At 31.7% G+C, this 20,511-nt stretch overlaps 2 protein-coding genes across 2 annotated transcripts; one reads left to right on the forward strand and one right to left on the reverse strand.

Moving 5' to 3' along the window:
- Positions 1-254: 254 nt before the first annotated feature.
- On the forward strand, positions 255-10,181 carry LOC117235923. Its single transcript, XM_033498410.1, has 20 exons — positions 255-515; positions 936-1,393; positions 1,479-1,927; positions 2,027-2,205; positions 2,276-2,676; positions 2,751-2,928; positions 3,005-3,216; positions 3,302-3,483; positions 3,555-3,682; positions 3,776-3,907; positions 3,987-4,118; positions 4,190-4,316; positions 4,392-4,954; positions 5,053-5,421; positions 5,546-5,918; positions 6,144-6,472; positions 6,589-7,430; positions 7,501-7,634; positions 7,710-7,888; positions 7,977-10,181. Exons 2-20 carry the CDS (start codon positions 969-971, stop codon positions 8,238-8,240), a joined length of 5,598 nt encoding a protein of 1,865 aa, XP_033354301.1. The 5' UTR covers positions 255-515; positions 936-968; the 3' UTR covers positions 8,241-10,181.
- A 1,089-nt stretch (positions 10,182-11,270) lies between these two features.
- Positions 11,271-18,035, reverse strand: LOC117235926 (phosphoenolpyruvate carboxykinase [GTP]-like). Its single transcript, XM_033498416.1, has 7 exons — positions 17,776-18,035; positions 15,489-15,746; positions 14,674-14,858; positions 13,995-14,389; positions 13,222-13,569; positions 12,823-13,089; positions 11,271-12,242 (listed from the first exon to the last, which is right to left on the reverse strand). Exons 1-7 carry the CDS (start codon positions 18,033-18,035, stop codon positions 11,784-11,786), a joined length of 2,172 nt encoding a protein of 723 aa, XP_033354307.1. The 3' UTR covers positions 11,271-11,783.
- Between the last annotated feature and the right edge of the window lie 2,476 nt (positions 18,036-20,511).

Consider the following 20,511-nt stretch of genomic DNA (forward strand, 5'->3'; position numbering starts at 1 on the left):
TTTGACTTCTTGGGAAAATAAAAGTACGTGTTCATACTTTTTGTATGCACTGTATTCATTAACATTCTTTATTTTCGGTACCTGCGTAGAACTATGTATATAAATTAAAAGTACTTAATTTTGTCCCAAAAATATTAAAATTATTAAAACAGATTCGTAATTGTATTCATGATCTATCAAGGCGCATACGCAAGAAATATTCGCTTGCATAATAAACTAGTAATTTTGTTTTTTTCATGATGGTTATAGTGGTGATTATAATGCAATATAACCTTGGTATTCTGACGTTTGGAAATTTGACGGCGGTGTTGTTGTAAAAATGTAATGCGTTGTAAATAATTAATTTTCTTCGTTTTTCGCGTAGGGAAAAAATAAATACGTTTCGACGGAATGCGTAATGTGATATTTAAGCTAGATTACTTTTGCAATCATTTATTTTTAGCACAACAAGAATTTCTTAATAGACAAATCTTTCTCCTCGTTAACTATATTATTTTACAAGCGCATAAACACAGGTATAATATCTTGTAATATATTCATAAATATTTTAAGCGTTATATTACACGATTATAATAATAAATAGCATAATATGAATATTATCTTATGTAAATTTTTCCACGATCTCTTAGATTATGTATATGACAAATAATTTATTAATTATTGATTTAAATATCTGTAAGTCATAGAAATTTATGATGATCTTTTTCACCTATTTATTTTTTTTACTGTATTATATTTACATTTTTATGGAATTAAAAATTTGATAGATATAAAATCTTGTATATCTTTAAAAATTTAATAATTACATTATCTTTGTAGGTACTAATTAAGTTTGAAATTTATAAAGATATATATTGTACTGACTTCTGGTGCTATATGATAATATTTTTAATAAAATCTCTTTAGAGAATTTAATGTAATATTTTATATTTCAGGTAGTATTAAGATTACCAGTTACCATAAATATAATGATTGCAGAAATAGGCACAGAGGGCTTTCAGCCAATGACAAGTTTTACTGAAGAAAGGCTATTTAAGTTACAATGTTTGATTAAAGCAACAGAGATACAACACAGTGCACAATGTGAATATGGAAAAAGATTATTTTTAGCACTTACAACAGGAAATGCTGACATTTTTTTGTATTATAAGAAAGATTCAGTATCTACTGCAGTAATTAAAAGAATATCTTGGTTCCAAGGATCTCACAAACAAATCTCAGCTCTATGTTTTCATTCTATGGGATCATGGTTGCTCACTACAAGTGTTGATGGATCTGTATATATAATCCCTGCTCTATACTTCGTAGATGAAAATTGTGAGAAGGACAAAAGATGGACTAGTGATGATATAACTTCTTTTCCTTCTATTAGTTCACAGTCATCCCATTCAAAGTACATATCATAATTGAATTTGTAATGAAACATAATCATGACTTAATGTTTCACTTATTATATTTTTATAATTTAAATTTTCTAGGCCTACTGCAATTGTATGGTGGCAAAGTACAGTAATACCAGCTGAAATTGGTATTATTGGAACTGAGTATGGAGAGATTATATTTATAAATCTTGAAACTGGCCATCAAACAAATGTCACACAAATCAAAGGGAATATTGCCAGTTTGCACATTTGTCGCGATCAAAGTAATGATATTGTATCTCTTCTGATAACAAGCCAATCCAGAGAACAGTGGAGATTACTTTTGGAGCAGCGTACATACAGTTGTTTGCATCATTTAGAGAATGGGGAATCATATAATACGTTGCATACAAATGATAACATGTATGATAATACCAAGATATTTGCTTCTACTAGATCCAGATTGCAAGGACTCAAACAGTTGTCTGTGGAAAAAATTGCAATTCTTAGACAAAAGTTAATAGAAACAAAAAATCAGACATTAGGAGAAAATTTACAATATCATGGTTTGTATATACACATAAAATTCAATAATTATTTAATTTTGTTATAGGCCATTAATGAGAATAATTTAACTTTTAACTACCTTTTTACTAATTTTACAGATATTACGAGCAATAGAAATACACAAAATATAACTATTAATTCTGACTCTTCTACAGAGGTAAATCAGAATCAGATAACACCAGAAGCAATGTCAAAAGATGTATTTCTAATGTCTCAGTTAGATAGGGATGGACAACAATTCTATACATGTTACCATTCTATTACAAATCAGATATTGGTATAGTAATATTTTATTAATTCTTAGTTATAATAATAAATATGACATAGAAACGATTTTAAAATTGCAGGTATATGGACCTAATTTTACTACTGTACCTTTATCAGCGCATAAAGTATTTGAATCATGTCAAAACGTTTTATTAACTCAGAGATTTTTTTTTATTACTGACGTCAGTCAACGTGTAATATATGTAATATCAGACAGATTATCCGAAACTCGTAAGAGTGATAATGGCAAATTTAATCCAGAGTGTATTGTTGGTCACTTTTCTTTGGTGAATAGTAAAGAAGTTATACGTGCAGTGTACAGAGCTATTGATTGTACAAATAGTGCACCAACAACACTTTCTGAAGAAATTAAACATAAATACACGTTACCAAAGGGAGTAAGAGATATTAAAATCGAATTACCTCATGTGGATACTTGTATAATTGTAACAAATCATTCTGTATATAAAATTGTTTTAAGGTCAGTGTTATATCCTTATTATATTTTATTAGTTTCATCAAAATTCACAATAATCATATCGTTTTCATTTGCAGGAAATCAATATTATCAATTTTTATGGAACTAGTATTAAAAAATAATGAACTTGAAAAAGCGGCAAAGTTGGCTATAGTATTCGGTATTAATGCACAACAATTATTAGAGCAAGCTGGTGATATACTTTTAACTAATAAAGAATTTCCACGTGCTGTAGCTTGCTATAAATTGTCTAAAGTAAATATAAGAAAGATGTTAACATTGTTTCCTCATTTAAATTTGTATATAATTTTTATGATTACTGTTTTTTCAGTGTAGAATAATGAAGAGTATGTTAAAATTTGCTTCTGTTGGTTATACAGCGGATTTATTACGTTGTCTTACACATTGTTTAACTTCCCCGGTTATTAGTGAAATGCCTGTTGCACCAAGAATACATCTTTCTAACTTATGTGTTCTCGCTTTTATCGAACGAACGCTTCGAGCTTCATCTCAAAAGTCCAAGGCTATATATAAAGAATTTTTGTAAGCATTTAACTAAAACTCATTCAGATATGACTTATACAAATTTTATGAAGAAAATATTCAATAAAAATCATTTGAATTTTAGGTATTTCTTATCTACAAATTCTTTTTACGATGAATTGTTAGCAGTTAATATCGCTGGACAGACGTGTCTGTGGGAAGTGTTACATCATTTAGCAACACAGAAGGGTCTTTATGGACAAATGTTAGATATTCTTATGAGGACAATACATACTTTCAGCACAAGCAATTTCCAACCAACACCATGTAATACATAATTATAATTACAATATAGTTTAAAGATAGTTATGTAATTATTCATAAAACAATTTTTTTAGATGGTTTGTTGATATGTATAAGTGAACCAAGTCTAATGCAAGCAATGTTAGTCTATCCTGAGTTAGCTAGAAGTCATATGTCATTTATTCTTGATAATCTTCAAGACTCTCAAATTTTTGTACTTCAGGTAGGATTTAAATTGTGTTTATGGCATAAATATGTTAATAGCATATAATATAATATAAAAATAATTAATGGAAATATTTTTATTGTGTTTTAGAGATTAGTAACACTATACGATCCAACGAATCCAGTAATAAGACCTAGGGTAGTGCGATGCAGATTACGTCATAGAACTACTTCGCACAGTTCTCAATCTAGTCAATGTGATTCTATAGATCTCGTGGAAAATGTATGTATAATTAATTTATTATTCAATTAACTCATTCGTTTATTCATATAATTATCATCTATTTTTTTTTCTTATGTAGGATGAGGCTGATACACTCATAGAAGAAATTATAGAAACTTTTTTACTAATTTTACTGACTTTGATTTGTAAAAAATCTATTTTACATCAAGAATCTATTACATGTAACATTGAATTATTAGAATTTAAGAAGGTAATTATCACATAAACTGCACAGTATTTTATGTTAAATAGATAATCATATATTTATATAATTTAAACTAGGATCATAGAAATACTAATTCTGGTGCTGATTTCAAAAGAAGACCATTATGTGCTGGATTCTCTCATGTTGCTCTTATTAGGAACGGAAATGTTTATACATGGGGAAGTTCTGTGCATGGATGTTTGGGTAAATATACATGCAATTAAAGACATATTTTTTTATAGCCTTTGTATGTATTATACTTATATTAATTATTATTAGGAATTGGTCCATCTGTATTGAGATATGGTTCACCTCAAGCTATAACTTTTTTCTGGCTTATGGAAGTTGAGGTTCTCAGTGTATCTTGCGGTCACTGTCATACTCTGGCAGTAACTAATAACGGTGTTTACGTGTGGGGTTCAAGTCAGTTTGGTCAACTAGGTCTGGGGAAAGTTTTACAATGTTCAACCCCTGAATTGATCACTTCTTTGGCTCAAGAAGTCATTATTGATGCTGTAGCTGGACAATACCATTCAGTAGCATTGACTGCAGACGGTAGAGTTTTCACATGGGGTTGGGGTGTTCATGGCCAATTGGGTCATGGTAATACTGACAAAAAAATGACTCCCACGTTAGTTACGTCTTTACTTGGTACCGTTATACGTTACATTACTGCCGGTCATGCACATACATTAGCTCTTTCAACAGAGGGTATTGTGTATGCATTTGGTTGTAATATTTTTGGGCAATTGGGTGTGGGTAGTAATGTTAAGAGTTCAGTGCCAATGAAAGTTTCGTTATCAGAAAGAATAACTCTTATCACAACTGGATATTTTCACAATGTACGTAAAAAAGTTTATTGGATTATGATCATTTATCATATTAAAGTAAATAAAAGAAAAGATTACACATGTTTGCTAATGACATTATTTTTTGTTAGCTTGCTGTTAGTTATACAAATAAGTTATATATATGGGGAGCTAGTCCCCAAGTTCTTCGATTGCAAGCACAAACGCAAAAACGAACTCGAATATTGGAACAACGAGACTTGAAGCAGTTTGAAAATATTGACGAGTTCGAAAAAGTCACGGATTCTGCAAACATGAATGATACAAATGAAGAAGTCTTAGAAAATAATGCACAAAATAGAAATGTACAATCAAAAGCATGCGGTATTAGTACAGAATCGCGAAAAAAATTAGATAACAGTTGTTTAAAAAGTGTAAACGTCGGGTCCCTTGAAGAAGCTCAAACACATTTAAAACCAACCATTGTAGATACGAGTTTAGTCAAAGGGGATATCATCCGGGTTAGTTGGAAGATTCTCTTTAACAAGATTATTATTTTATCGTATTTTATCGTTCTTTTTTTTTATTTTGACATTTTTTCTATATTTAAATTTTATAACACATCTATTAATAATAATGTAACAGATATCGGCTGGTTGCCATCACAATGCTCTCATAACGAAGGATGGATCGCTTTATATGTGGGGCAGAAATTTGGATGGTCAGATAGGCAATGGTAGCAGACGGGAAGTGCCGATTCCTACGCCATTGTGTTACAATCCTGCTTCGATTTTTGCACAAGTACCACCAAGGCATAATGCTTACAAACGAGTGGAAGAGGAACAAGATTTAAACGACGATGTAAAGAATTCTGCGGTGAACGAGAGAAATGGAAATGTACATGATGAAGCCAGATCATTCCAGGCAGAAAGTAGTAAATCCAAGGAAAAAATAAACCCTATAATTAAAACTGTTGCAATTCACTGCGGATACGATTATACAGTCGCTATTCAACCAGGTATCTAAACTGCATAATATGTTGTGCTGACGAATGTTAAAAAGAGCTTGAAGAAAATAAGTTTTATTTTTATAGTACAAAATTTAGCTTTATTATCCCCTTATGCTCCTAGATGTAGACTTTTTAATTAGTTTAAAGTTCATTAGTTTAAGTGATTATTCTTGTTAAATAGTTTCAGGTTCTGCTATCAACAATATTTTCATTTTTCGCTGTATTCTCTTTCAGGAGGTACAGTTCTAGCTTGGGGTAATAATAGTAGAGCACAATTAGGTCGGCTTCCTGCAAAAGATGCACGTGACACCGACGATAAGCTTGTGTTGATTAAAAAGCGAGTTGTACGGCTCCCTCACGCATCGCATGTAGCTTTGGACGTGCCTAGTCAAGTTCCTAATATTCCCGCTCCCATTATTTCTTATCAAAGTTATGATATACCCTCTCTGGCGGGTATAATTCGTCCTTTAAGCGTTATCGAAAAATCACCAGGAGAATTGACGTTACATTATGCATTAGAATATTTCTCTGGTTTATATGATTCCTCAAGAATTATAGAGAAGGTTGGTTTTTTACTATCTTACATAATTTTTAAAAGAATCAACTAAAACTTATAGTTCTATAGCGATATATTAATAAAAATTTTGTATAATTAATAATTTTATATCTATATTTTTAGTGTGTCGAGTTGGGAAACTATCAAGCTTGCTCAAAAATAGCTATGCTACAGCATAATATTTCCGATGCGTTTTCGTATCAATTGAAAATTTTACATGTATTGAGTCTGCAATCTTGCTCAAAAGTGAAGTCTGAAAATTTGCGCGAAAAGACAGAACGAAAGTCTTTGGATGAGTGTAATTTAAAGAAATCTTCATCAGCACATCACGTTAGAAAAAACACTGAACTTTTTAACAAACAGATAGAGAAGAATCTGATTGATTCTGTAAAAGATTGCGCCGCTAGGAACAAAATGAAAATTCCTGCAAGCAAATCATTGAATAGTCTGCAAACGCTTCAACAAGAACTATACACATTCGATTGTCAGGGTGGTTTAGAAGAACTGTGCAGAGATATTAAATGTGAAAATGCACCTATGGGAATTTTCGGGGATAGTTTCGATTCTGACACTAGTTCTGATTCGGAGGAATGGTTGGAAAGTCTTATTTTCAAGGAAAACCAATTACCAAGGCAAAAAAAAGCAGAGACATCCACTAAAGATAGTTCTTCTCCTCCTTCTACTCCTATGAAGGAAGGTGTAGATCAGTTGCCCAAAAGCAACGGGACATTTTATGAAAAGAAAATTGCTCGATCTCGGCAGAATAATATAACCAATGAAGCTATAAAAGTTATTAAATTTTTCTTGAATGAAATGGAAAACGAAGCGGACACTATCAAGTGTAAAATGTTACAAGATGCACTGGAGTTCTGGATTAAACACGATTTACCGATACAAAGTATAGAGAACATATTTTTGGAACACATTCAATCGATCTTTTATCCCCTTGGATTGCTGTTATTCTGGTAAATTTATTATATTTATTTATTGTACGTTTTTAAATAACGTCGTCATAATCGTAAAATATTTTTGCAGCCAAGAGATCATGGATAAATATTTGGATATAAATAAAAATAATAGCGAAGCTAAAAACTTTATTGCAATTAACTGTTTTTCTCTTAAGTTTTGTCTTCAAGTATGTTCCATGTTATTACATCATATCGATCAAAGTAAGCAATCTTACGTTTTAAAATATCATATTGAATATAAATACTTTATACTAAATTATTATCTATTTATCTTAGGCCAACCTATGCCTGAGTTCATTAAACTATTATCTTCCTTAATGGCTGACCAATTTGGACCGCCATTGACTGGATATCCAGGCTCAAGTGGAAATAATACTCCAAAAGAAATGATGGAAGGAGTTATAAGCACTGTGTCTTCTAATATTCATGACTCCAAATCTTTTGTACACATTAAGGTAGATTATAAAATTATAGTACATTTATTTTATTAAAGTATTGCTTAAATTAACAATTATTTTTATAAACATTCATTTATGAAATCAGGATCCGGATGCAGTATATCGATTTCTCGAGGCTGAAGAAGATACAATGATATTCACGTGTGGACATCATTTTCCATTAGCTACATATAAAACCGAAGTAATTCCAACGATGGAAACCGAATTACTGGGATCCGAATCATTAGTTCTTCCACATACAGCCCAGTACTTAGGAAAAATGTTATCTCAAACTACTAAGCCGGAAATACTATGTCCTTTGTGTATACCGAGAGCATTGGAAACATTGGCGAAGAAACATGGTGGGTGAGAAGTATGTACCTGACATTTTATTTTAACGAAAAAGAACAAAATGACAGAAAAAGGTGACATATAACTTTTTCTTAGAATCTTAACGAACTCTAAAATTGTACACGTGAAAGAGTGAACTTTTAAATTAATTTTAATGAACTAAAACATTAAACCAACACTGAAATGTAGTTAATGTAAATTAAAATAACAATTACGTTTAAATTTATTGACAACACTTGCCATCGCAATTGCGTTGTATTCAATAAACATTACAAAGCACTGCAAACAACTAAAGCTCTCTATATCTTTGAAATTATATTTTTTAGATTATCTATAGATATAGATAATTCTACATAGACATCATTATAGTGCACTATATGTTTCATTACTTGAGAACATGCATCTTGTCCAATATCAGGAGGATTATTTCATTATGCACTTTGAAATTGAACATATTCACTGAAACTAGATACATATTATGTGTTCATGAATTGTCAAGTGATATTTCAAATACTTTACTAAAACGTATCATGAATTAACAAGGGATAACATTAAGTATTAACATTTTGAGTATACATATTTAAATTTGTGAATCTCAGAAAATTAAAAAAGATGTAGTGAAATATATCATTTTCAATTAATATTCAACATCCAGTCAGCACTATATTTTAAAAGATAAGTTAGAGATTCAAATACAACGATGTAACGTGAAGAATAGCGAACCAGAAATGATTTCCTTTTTGGACTTTGTTTATAAAACGATTTTATCTCAGATTGTACAAATTTTAGAATTGATATTTTACAAGCATTGTTTTTTATGAATATGATAATAATATTGTTAGTGAATTTTAATTTATACTGCTTGAAATATTCCTTTTAGCAGATTTTACATTTTATTTGAGAACTAATTGCTTATCATTATCTGTTATATCTTATTACACTTTTAACTTTTAATTCAACTGAAAGATCCAGATATTGTGTTGTAAAATACATAAACGGCTATAAAAAAATATGTCAATAAGATATGAAATTTATTAACACTTTCGTGATCGATGGCATGATACTACGTATTTTTCTTTTTTTTTTTTTGTTTCATGATTTTATCAGACCTCAGGGGATACCCTTTCTACAATTTTCGTAAGAGAGAGAAGGGGTAGATATATGCATAACAGAGTTGAATGAGAAATGAATCAATGCGGGCACGAAAGTGTTAATATATTTGTTAACCAAATATTACTTACTGTGAAGCCATAGTATAGAATTGTACAGTAGTTATAGAAACATTGTAAAATATATAAAGAAAGAAAAGGAAATAAGATTAGGAAATGGACACAGCTATTATCTGTGCAATCTTATAAAATTGGTGCAAAGTGTTAAGGACTGATGAAAAATGTATTGATCTAGTCTTCGAAGTATATGCCAGAATATATTAGTTGATCTTAGAAGTTGGAAAAAATAGATCATTAATAAAAAAGATATACATATATATATATATATATCATGTGATTCTTTGTGAACTTAAGTTGATTAGATGATCAATGTATTGACATTGTAAACGTGTAGAACTTGTACATAGAAAATTGTTTATAAAGTTAGAAGCTTTTGGTTACAGATGAAGCAAGTTCATAGACATATTCTGTTGTATTTTTTAAAGTAGAATTGCATGGAAGTGGAAAATAATACTTGTGTATGCGAGGAAACTTTTCCATTATCATTTTAGTGACCAATATAAATGAAGGTTTAGAAATTAATTAATGCAAATTGTGGAATAAAATGAATATTCTTTATTGTTAAAATTATATTATTAAATTGTAGAGCTAAATGAAGGTGTAAAATTATAATAGCACAAAATGAATAAAATAAATAGTATATGTATGTACATCCAATTTCTCGCACAAAATAATGTAAGTTAGAAGTAATAAAAAATTAATTATTGACATGCAAAAGAATTACTCACAGATATACATTGTGTTGAGTCATTCATTATCATTCAAAAAAGTATTTAAATAGTGATCAGTCTCATTAAGAAGAAAATAAGTAAGTTTAAAGATTTCGTAACAAAATGATAAAGAGAAGTAGAAATACTTATGAAGTGATCTTTAATATTCTTTGGCGAATTTTTAATACTTCCTTTATATTTAAAAATTATAAATACCTTCATTTAGTTCACAGGAAATATTTTTTTATCAGACATTTTACTAATTTCCTAAATGTGATATTAAACAAAATTTATATTACTTATTTTAGATGCTTGAAATTGTTGTTTTTATTTTTCCTTTCATAGAAAATTTAAAATTGTAAATAAGGAAACAGTATACGTATCATTTAAGAAAGTGCAATATTTTAAGCAAAAATAACATTGAATAATATCTAAATCCTTCTTTTACAAAATTTACGTATTTAACACGTGTGATACTTTTTTCTATTAGCTATACTTTTTAAATTGTATAATATATTTGAAAGCATAAAATATATGTATAGTATATATTATATCCTCGACGTATAGGTCTCCAACTTATTTCTCGATACTTAACATACGGGTATAATGTTATTAAAATAATAATCAAGAAATTTAAACAAAATTTCTTAAAGATAATCTATTCTATACAAAATATATAGATTATGTTTTTCTTCATGTAAATTGCATTATTCTTTATCCATATTAAACATATAGTATGTATATGGCATACCTATTGAAATAAATTGTTTATTTAAGTTCCAACAAGAAATATCGATACATTTCTTTTGCGTAAGTTATATTAAATTCAATATACAGTATGAAATTGTTCTTAAAATTCTAATTCTATGTATGTGAACAGCTGCAATATTCTTGTAATATACATCCGAATGTATAATTTTGAATGTCTTATACATATATGAATTATGAAGTCTTTCACTGATAGTATTTAAATAATTAAAATATTGGATCACAATAAATGCAATTAAAATAATTTTTTTTCTTTTATTTCAAATAAAATCCATCCAAATATTGCCTTCCAGATAAATAGCTTGAATTGAGTAGCTTTAAAAAGAACTGTAAAACAACTTATTATCTTCTTAAAATTTTTTATTAGAAAATACATATCCAAAAATACATATCTTTCTTTAAGTTACAAATTGCTTTTTTCGCTAGTTTGCACACTATTATCCTCACACGCGATCCCTTACAAAAAATCTGTTCTTACTTTTAAGAAGTATTTTCTTATAATAAAAACGATACTGTAAAGTGTAAAAAAGAGCATTTGTTTGAAAGAGTAAACATAAAGAAAAATGATTTAATGAATATGACAATTATGTTCGACGTTCAAGTAGAAATCGTCGTAATACTACGTTTAGGTTTAATATAATAAAAAAACCTAACAACTATCTGTTTAATCTCTGTACAGACTACGATCTCTGTACGGATTCAATTTGAAATTTAATATGATCCTTAATTTGAGAATCTCTCTAGTCCTCGTTGTAAATACCTTACTTTTGATAAAAAAAAAAGAAAAAAAATACAATTATATGTATATCGATGTTACTCAAATTTTCCACGATATTTAAGGATCAAACGATTGGATTAAAGCTTATCCACGTTAGAAGCGAGACGATCGAGCTCTTCACGAATGGCTGCAGGTAAATCGTCGCCTACTTGCGCATCGAAATATTCCCTAAGGTGCTCAACTTCCTTTTGCCAGAAATCTTTCGGTAAACTGAACAATTCCTTCATATCTATATTCTCCTTCAAGTTTTCCAAATTGAACGACTGTAATTTTGGTAATAAACCTATGGCAGAATCTACGGCAACGTCTTCGCCGTCGAGCCTTCGAAGAATCCAGTCTAGAACGCGTGAGTTCTCGCCATATCCTGGCCAAAGGTACTTGCCATCCGCATTCTTCCTGAACCAATTCACGTGGAATATAGCTGGTAACTTGACATTTTTCACTTCGGTCATATTCAGCCAGTGATTGAGATAATGTCCGAAATTGTAGCCGAAGAAGGGTCTCATAGCAAACGGATCGTGCATGATTGCTTTGTCCTGATTATCAATTGTTATACAAATTAGTTTCTCAACATAGAGTTGAAATAGAGAAGCATGATGAAGAATTTATATCTCCCTTTTAAATTTCTCAATACATTCGAGACTAGCGTATTCTAACAATAATTTTCTAGTTGCAATCAAAAATTGGCTGATAATTAGACTGAGTATTTATTCAAATTCAGACTTTTATGAACACACAAATAAAAAAAATGGAATCTAAGCAGAGATTCACTTCATTCATAGTCGGTACTGTAATTTTGATATTTTATACACATATTTTTGCATATTTCTGCATTGTGTGCTTTTTCACACCTTTAAATTTCTCATAAATGTATGTACAGAAATTCCTAGTCTACTGACAATATAAATCTTTGCAGACGACCCATGCGTTAAGTCCTCAGTCATGGATCAGCCGTTATCATTAGTTTAATCAGGGATCGTATAATTTAACAATGTCTGAGACACCGGTCCCGAATTGGTTAATAAAGTACTTTGTATAAGTAAAAATCCTAATTTAGTATAGAATAATTCTTTGATGATCTTTTTTCAAATGATCCTTCTTCGAATTATTACGTACCGTATGTTCCGCTGCAGCAGTAGCTTCAGACCTCATCGAAGCTCCAATGAAAACACCATGTTGCCAGTTTCTAGCTTGATATATAAGAGGAATACCTTCTGGTCTTCGTCCTCCAAACAGAATAGCATCGATGGGAACACCTATTGGTTCTTCCCAAGCAGGATCGACAATAGGACATTGTTTGACTGGTGTACAGAATCTGGAATTGGGGTGCGCTGCTGGGGTCCTAGATTCTCTGGTCCACTTTTTGCCTCGCCAATCGGTGATCTATACAAATATGTTTACTTAGGGAAGTTTTAGGAAATGTTGAGTTTTTAAATTTCTTATAAATAGAAAAACATCCGCAGTTTAATGATAAGGATTTTTTAAATACTTTCATGCGTAATAATGAATTCCTACTTCAACGTCATCGCTGATTTCTTTTTCCAATCCCTCCCAGAAGACTCCTCCGTCGCTGGTTGCGGCCACATTGGTGAAGATAGTGTTCTTGAAGATAGTTCTCATAGCATTAGGGTTGGTAGCGCTATTGGTTCCGGGTGCCACGCCGAAGAATCCATTTTCTGGATTTATAGCACGGAGTCTGCCTTCCCGGTCGAATTTCATCCAGGTGATATCATCTCCTACGCACTCGACTTTGTACCCTGGTAACGTCGGCTGCATCATGGCTAGGTTGGTCTTGCCGCAAGCACTGGGGAACGCTGCAGTAATGTAACGCTTTCTACCTTTTGGATTTGTGATAGCCAGTATCTACAAAAGGTAACTGATACAGAATCTTAAGCGACTAATGTACTTGCAAGTGCCAAGTAACGATTGAAATTGATTATAAGAGCAATAGTGAAGTTGTCACTGCTTTGATATCTTAAAAACTAAAAATTTTTATTTTTATTTAAAGTGTAGGTTTTGATGTTTATGACAATTGTCTTTAATCTATATTGTGAGTCTTGATGTTCAAGACATACACAAAATTGACTTTAATCTATATTATATCAATTTAGAGTTTAAAACAATTGCTTTTAATTTATATTAGAAACGAAGCTTAGTATTTGAGATAATTGTTCTTAATCTATATGATAGTAATCTCTGTAAAATTAAACTTTGATACAATTGCCTTTAAAGGTTTCAACATATTACATGCAAGGTGAAGTTGCGAATTATTATACAGTGTTACGTACAAGCATATGTTCTGCAAACCATCCTTCATCCCTAGCAATAGTCGAACCAATTCTCAGAGCGAAACACTTTTTTCCAAGCAAAGAATTGCCACCATAACCGCTACCGTAAGAAACTATTTCATTCTTGGCTGGTTTATGAAGGATGACGGTCCTTTCAGGATCACAGGGCCAGGAAGAGTTAACTTCAACCTTGGAGTCTCTTTTTGGTACACCGACAGAGTGCAGACATTTAACGAAATCTTCATTGCCAAGGGTTTCTAGGACTTTTTTCCCCATCCTGGTCATTATCCTCATGGAACAGACGACATATGCGGAATCTGTGATCTCTATTCCAATCTTTGACAGAGGTGAGCCCATTGGACCCATGCTGAAGGGGATGACGTACATTGTTCGACCTGGATTATTAAAATGGAATTATAAGTTTGTTTTATTTACTAAATTGATTAACTCAGATTAACTCGACATCAGTATTTGATTATGAATCGATTATTGCTTGATTATCAATCAATCCTTGGATTGTAAGTAAAATAATTGTTCGATTAGAAAAGTGAGAGTTTGGAGTGTAAAATAATCGTTTGTTCCAAAATTAGTTAAAACCAGTAGGGCCAATCTTAGCAAAATATGCCGGTCTCGGATGTGTTAAGGAATTAGATGTACTTTCTCAAGGTTTTGGAGTTACCTTTCATGCATCCTGGGAAACGTTCAAGAATAGCTTTGTCCATGTCAACCGGAGAAATCCAGTTACCCAGTTCTCCGGTAACACCGTTACGTGGAGTAGGAATAGTATCGCGTTTGCAGTCGGTGCTGATGAACGTGCATTTCTCGACGCGCGCCACGTCCGCTGGATTCGTTCTAGCAAGCCAACTAAAAGTACAATTTATATTACGTTAATTATGTACATTGAAAATTCCCTTTCAAATAACTACGGAGTTTTCATTAGAATTTTGAGAGCATAGAAAAATAGTTTGCATACTGTGTCCTTTAACAACAAGTCTAAGCAGATTTTTTTAGGTTTTTGAGTTACAAAAAGATGCCCAAAATTCTTAAATGATTTTCTAAGTTTTTAGAATATCATTGAATAGTTTTTATTGTTACACGTTGCCTTAATTTTATTAAGCAAAGCAAAATTTAAACAAAAATAAATATGGAAAAAATGGAAAACCACTTTAAATCACTGGTCGAAAACGACTTATTATGCAGATGGAGGGTTAAAAATTCGCATTTTAATTATCCTTTTACAGCTATTTTACCAATACTATCTATTTATATACTTGTCATTATTCTCTTTTATTTGATAACTAGCTCATATCTTGAAAAGTATTTTGAAAATTTCCTAATTGTCTTATGTAGCTCAATTATATCTTCAAATCCTTATAAGACAGACGTTATTTAAGAAAATATTGGCAAATGTCCAAAGAACGACTGCTGAAAATAACTTACGTATTCAAAGAATTTCCTAAATGTTATATGCTCTCGTATGAATTAAACACGTACCAGTTTTCATATTTTGGTAAAGCCGATATTGTTCCATTCTTTTCCATAAGCTTCAACAGATGATCGTACTCTGCATCGCTTCCATCGCAAATGTAAATGTCCTTAGGACAGCAAAGGGATGCACATTCCTCGACGTATGAACAAACTTTTGGAGCAAGGGGTTCTGTCAGTGTATTCAGCAACGGTATCTTCCCTATACAATCGTAACTGTTGCTGATGGATGGATTTTTCGCCACATTTGTGACCAACGTGGACACTCTGTAAAATAAAATTAAAATGTAAATACTCTTAACGCTTATTAACTATTTCGCATTCAAATGCTTAGATTTTTATATCTTTCTTTTAATCCTTTTACTTTTTTTTATAAATACATTTTTTTTAATAAATATTTTTTAACGCATTTCCTTCGCGATATTCATTCTATGAATTCGAAGTACTCTACGCTACTCTACTTAACGCATAAAAGCCTAATCACTAGCTTTCGATCAGCGTAACAGATCTTATATAGAGCGCCTCACAGAGTGTCTGTTAATAACATGTCGACTTTTACTTCATCACTATAGAAACATTGATTAAAGGTAAAAATGAATTTTTACATTGCTATTTTTCATTGCGATATTTCGTGAAGTAACAACCTGTCTCTATAGATCAAAGTATGATCGAGAGTTACCCGTTTACTTTTCATTGATGATGTTGAAAAAGATCTCGCAACTTTCATGCTGTTGCATACCGTACATGAAAATGTACCCTTTCCTTTTACCGACAAACCTGTTGCCTTTATAAGTACATGCTGCAACTGCATTTAAAAAATTTTCATGCTTCGACGAACATACATAGTTTAGAGTAGACACTATGGAGTACTTTTCTGTTAAAAGAAAAGTAAAAGCATGACGAATACTTTAGACGTTACTATTATTTGTGCACATCGAAAAGCAACATCGAAGCTTCGTTATTTAGAAATAGTTGTCGACTAAAGAAAATGTAATTGTCTAACTAAAAGCAATTTCTTATAATGAAAGGATAATAATGAAATTATATTCGTTTAGAAAATATTCGTAACAGAGATTCGTAATAGAGAAAAGAAATTGTAAATAAACGACAATTTTTCGAAAATAAAAATTAACTGAGATGTAAATAGTAATAATCTTATAATAAAATATAAAGTTAAATTATTGAATTAAAATAATGAAATGTGAATGAATTAATGTACTAAGGTGCACCAGTTTCCGCAAGTGGCAGATCAGTTAATTAATATATTAATTAATATATTCTGTGTTGTCTTTACTAAACATCATCGCTTTATCTCAGTTATTCCGTAAACACTATGACGGTACTAAACTATATTTAGAAAATCTATTTCGTATAATTATCGCAATTTGAAAACAAAAGTCAGTCGCAGACGATAAAAGGTGATGTCTGTCTTCTATAGAAAAATAGCATTAATGATACTGTAAACAAACAGTGCAAATTGTGCAACGATGATGCTGTTGTATATATTATGATACATTATGCAATAGCAGTCAAATAGAGTCAACTGAATAGTTTCTATGCTAATAGTAAGTTTCATATCTATCTCTTATTGTTCGAATCATTTTATGCAGCAATCGCTCCGGAATTTTTCCAGTCTCTGACCTAAATTGATTCCTCTTTTAGAAATGATTTAAAAATAACATAATTTAGTTATGCATACTTATGAGGACGTGTATTATAATTTTGCGTGATACTTGAATCGTATCTGCAGGATGTTTACAATGTTTCGAATTTTACTTGAAAGTTTTTGTAACACACACGTTATTAATCGAAATATTTATCCAATTTAGTCTTATTTATCTGAAATAAAAAATATCAAATGATCACAGGAGACTCTTCCATTTAAATTCTATTTCAAAATTTTATTGAAATTTTTCTTCGAAGAATCTACTTTTAAATAACAATTTAAAACGAGAAATCAAGTAATCTCACCTTTCTTTCCGATTCCACTGCGAAACTTCGTTAAAAGAGCAACTCAAATATTCTTCAAAAAAAGAAAGAAAAAAAGAGAAAAAAATACCAAGTAATTCCATTTTCCCCTCCAATTAAAAAATGTTCCAATTTCATTAAAATTCCTAAAAATGAACTCAAACATCCATTGAAAGAAAAAGCAGGAATCAAATAATTTGGTCTTTTCTACAAATTTCAAGTTCGCTTTAATACCAACCAGCAAAATCTCCCAAAACACTCATCACTCATCATCAAGTTCTCCAAACACAACCAGGATGACATTTGTTCATCCGAGTATCATACTCACCGCGGATAATACACGTCGATCGCGTGCGGCATCTCTGCAACGTTTGGAATAATTCGATGGCTCAAAATCGCGAATCCTGCTATCTTCTGTTTGTTTCCAGAGACGTTAACACTATCGATCGGTCCAAAATATCGAAGATTCTTCGGGCTGCCGATCAACGATCCTCTGACGGAAGCTGCAGCTATGGAGAAGCTTCTTGAAGTGCGGAAACTGGTGCTGGCAAGATTCGACCAGCGTATCGGATCGATTCTCGGCGACATGTCCTGCGTTGCTCGCTTTTATACGATCGACAAGGATTTTGCGCGAACCCTAGAGATTTGCCCCGTGGATTGGCTGTATCTACTTCCGGTGAACAAAGTGGGGGATCGATGCGGAACGCCGGCGGAATCTGCGACGGACTTTGGGTCAGTCCGCTGCTGACGCGGTTCTTCGCCTTGTCGATTGTCGCTATCCAGACTCGATCTCAAACGATCTTTGATACTCGACTTTTTTATAAGAATGAAGGAAAACGCCGTGGAAATTTTAGAAGAATCTGCTTCTTACCGATTCTCGAGAAACGTAAGATTACTTTTAAACGATATTTGTCCTCGATATTTGGCTTCCTTATAAGAATGAAGATAAACGCTGAAGAGATTTTAGAAGAACTTCAAAAGAATCTCAATTATGAAGGAACGTAAGATTATTTAAAAGATGATTATTATTTCGAGAAGAAAAGAAGATGTTCCTCAGGATCCCCCGACGTCTATCGATCGAGAAAACGATGACACGATTGATGGAGCAAAGACGTCGAACGTGATTGATCGAGCCTTCTGTATTCCCTATTTCGTGACAATCTGGTGACAGCCTTGAAGTCGTTTTGAGGTGAACATACGAAGAGATTTTATGTAGTAGTAGGTACTGAGCAAGCAGCAAGCCGTGAATTCGTAGCGGTCGATGTATGAAGCTAGCGGTAATGGTCGATGACACTTAGAAACAAAGGAAGGAATGAACTATTTAAAGAAGAACATAACGCACTATTACACGGTTTGGAATGCACTGCACCCGGGCGAGTCGATCGAAGTAAAAGTAATCGCGGCACCGTGATTGATCGGCCCACGCGTTGCATTAAAACGAAATCGGTTGCAGTGGCCGTGTCGTTTTATATTGAAACCGTTACCCGTCACTCGTTCTTCTATTTTTGCGCCAACACTTTCCCTTTCCTCTATCTAGCGCAGCATGCGACGCGACGCGACATCGCGAAAGATCAACAATGTGTTCTTTCGCTTTTAATTATCTGAACGGAGTACCTTTGTACGGCTTAAATATCGTCACAAGAAACGGTTAATAATAAACTTTGTTTATATCTAGTTTATATCTTGTTTATATCTATATCAAGTATTTGTTGGTAGCGGGCATTGATGTACATCGTTGAGCTTAGGATTGTTGTGACGTTGTAAGCGTTTCGTAGGAGTATCTTGAGGTAGAAGTATCATTCGTACATAGATTTTGCGATTATGATTCCTTTGTTAATATCTTTCAGGCTCCATGTTGCGTGTCGTATATGTATCATTGTAATTGTACAAGTTATTATTGCTAGGTCGTAATGAAATTTCCGATTCTTAATGATTTATACTTCACTGAATTGTAGAGTGGTTATATATATAAAGCTGTTAAAAAGTTAAAATTACATATGAAAAAGAATTGTTAAGAATCGTTATCAAAACCTCGAGGAAGATCGATGAGCAGCTCAATTTATGATCGATCGGGTTATCCCCGATTATCGAGCGACTTTTTACCATTGCATGCGTCGAATGCATGTTGTATGAATGTTGAAAGGAAATAAGAGATAAAGATTGTTTGATATTTTTGGATTATTCAGTAAATTGAGATTTGGAGAAATGATATTCGACAAATTGAATGATTAAAACTCTGATTATTATATGTAGTCGCATGAGGGAATTAACTGTATGTAAATAAAACACTTGCTATATTGTAGTATTAAAGGGTCGTGAGAATTAAGATTTTCAAGAATAGCGTTTAACAATAACGAACGAGCAAGTTTTACGGATATTTTTAAATTTGCCTTAACTTGAAAGCCTTTGAAATGTGCGTGCTCAAAATGATTTCGAATTTCGACACATTTGCACTGAGGTGTGACAAACTGAATACACGATAGCGTAATTTTATTACTGTAGTTGAAGTCCATAAAATTGTTCAAAAATTAGGAAAATGTAGAAATTTCCTATAAAGAACGGCACGCCAAAATATTTAGATAGATCGATATATTTTCTGTTTCGTAAAGATCAATAAAATCCAACGATTGCTCAACCCGACAATAATCGATTAGAATTCCACCAGTTTCAAACGGTACCAGCTCGTCCGGGGAACAATTAAATTGTTTAGAAATGAACGTTGAATCGATGTGGATCGTGATGTTCGTATCTAATCGATGGGATAATATGTAGTTCAAAGTATAAGCAGTAGAACACTGTCAGAATTGCTGTCCTAAATGAATCAATTCTGATAACGTGAAGCAAAAACTTCTCTTGAATCTTTACTGAAACTTCCAATTGCACAATAGAGAACGGAATATTCTCTAATGTTATCAAATACTATTAATCGCATAATTGTATATCTGTCTAAAAGTCCAATTTGAATGGTAGCTAATATAAATTATTAATAAAATTGGCAATATAATTAATGATATGAAATTGAAACGATCTTAGAACGAATGTTAAATCGTTTTTTCTTCGTGTC

Source organism: Bombus vosnesenskii, unplaced genomic scaffold, assembly GCF_011952255.1.
Source record: "Bombus vosnesenskii isolate JDL3184/JDL3185 unplaced genomic scaffold, Bvos_JDL3184-5_v1.1 scf7180000013334, whole genome shotgun sequence".
NCBI classification, from domain to species: Eukaryota; Metazoa; Arthropoda; class Insecta; order Hymenoptera; family Apidae; genus Bombus; species Bombus vosnesenskii.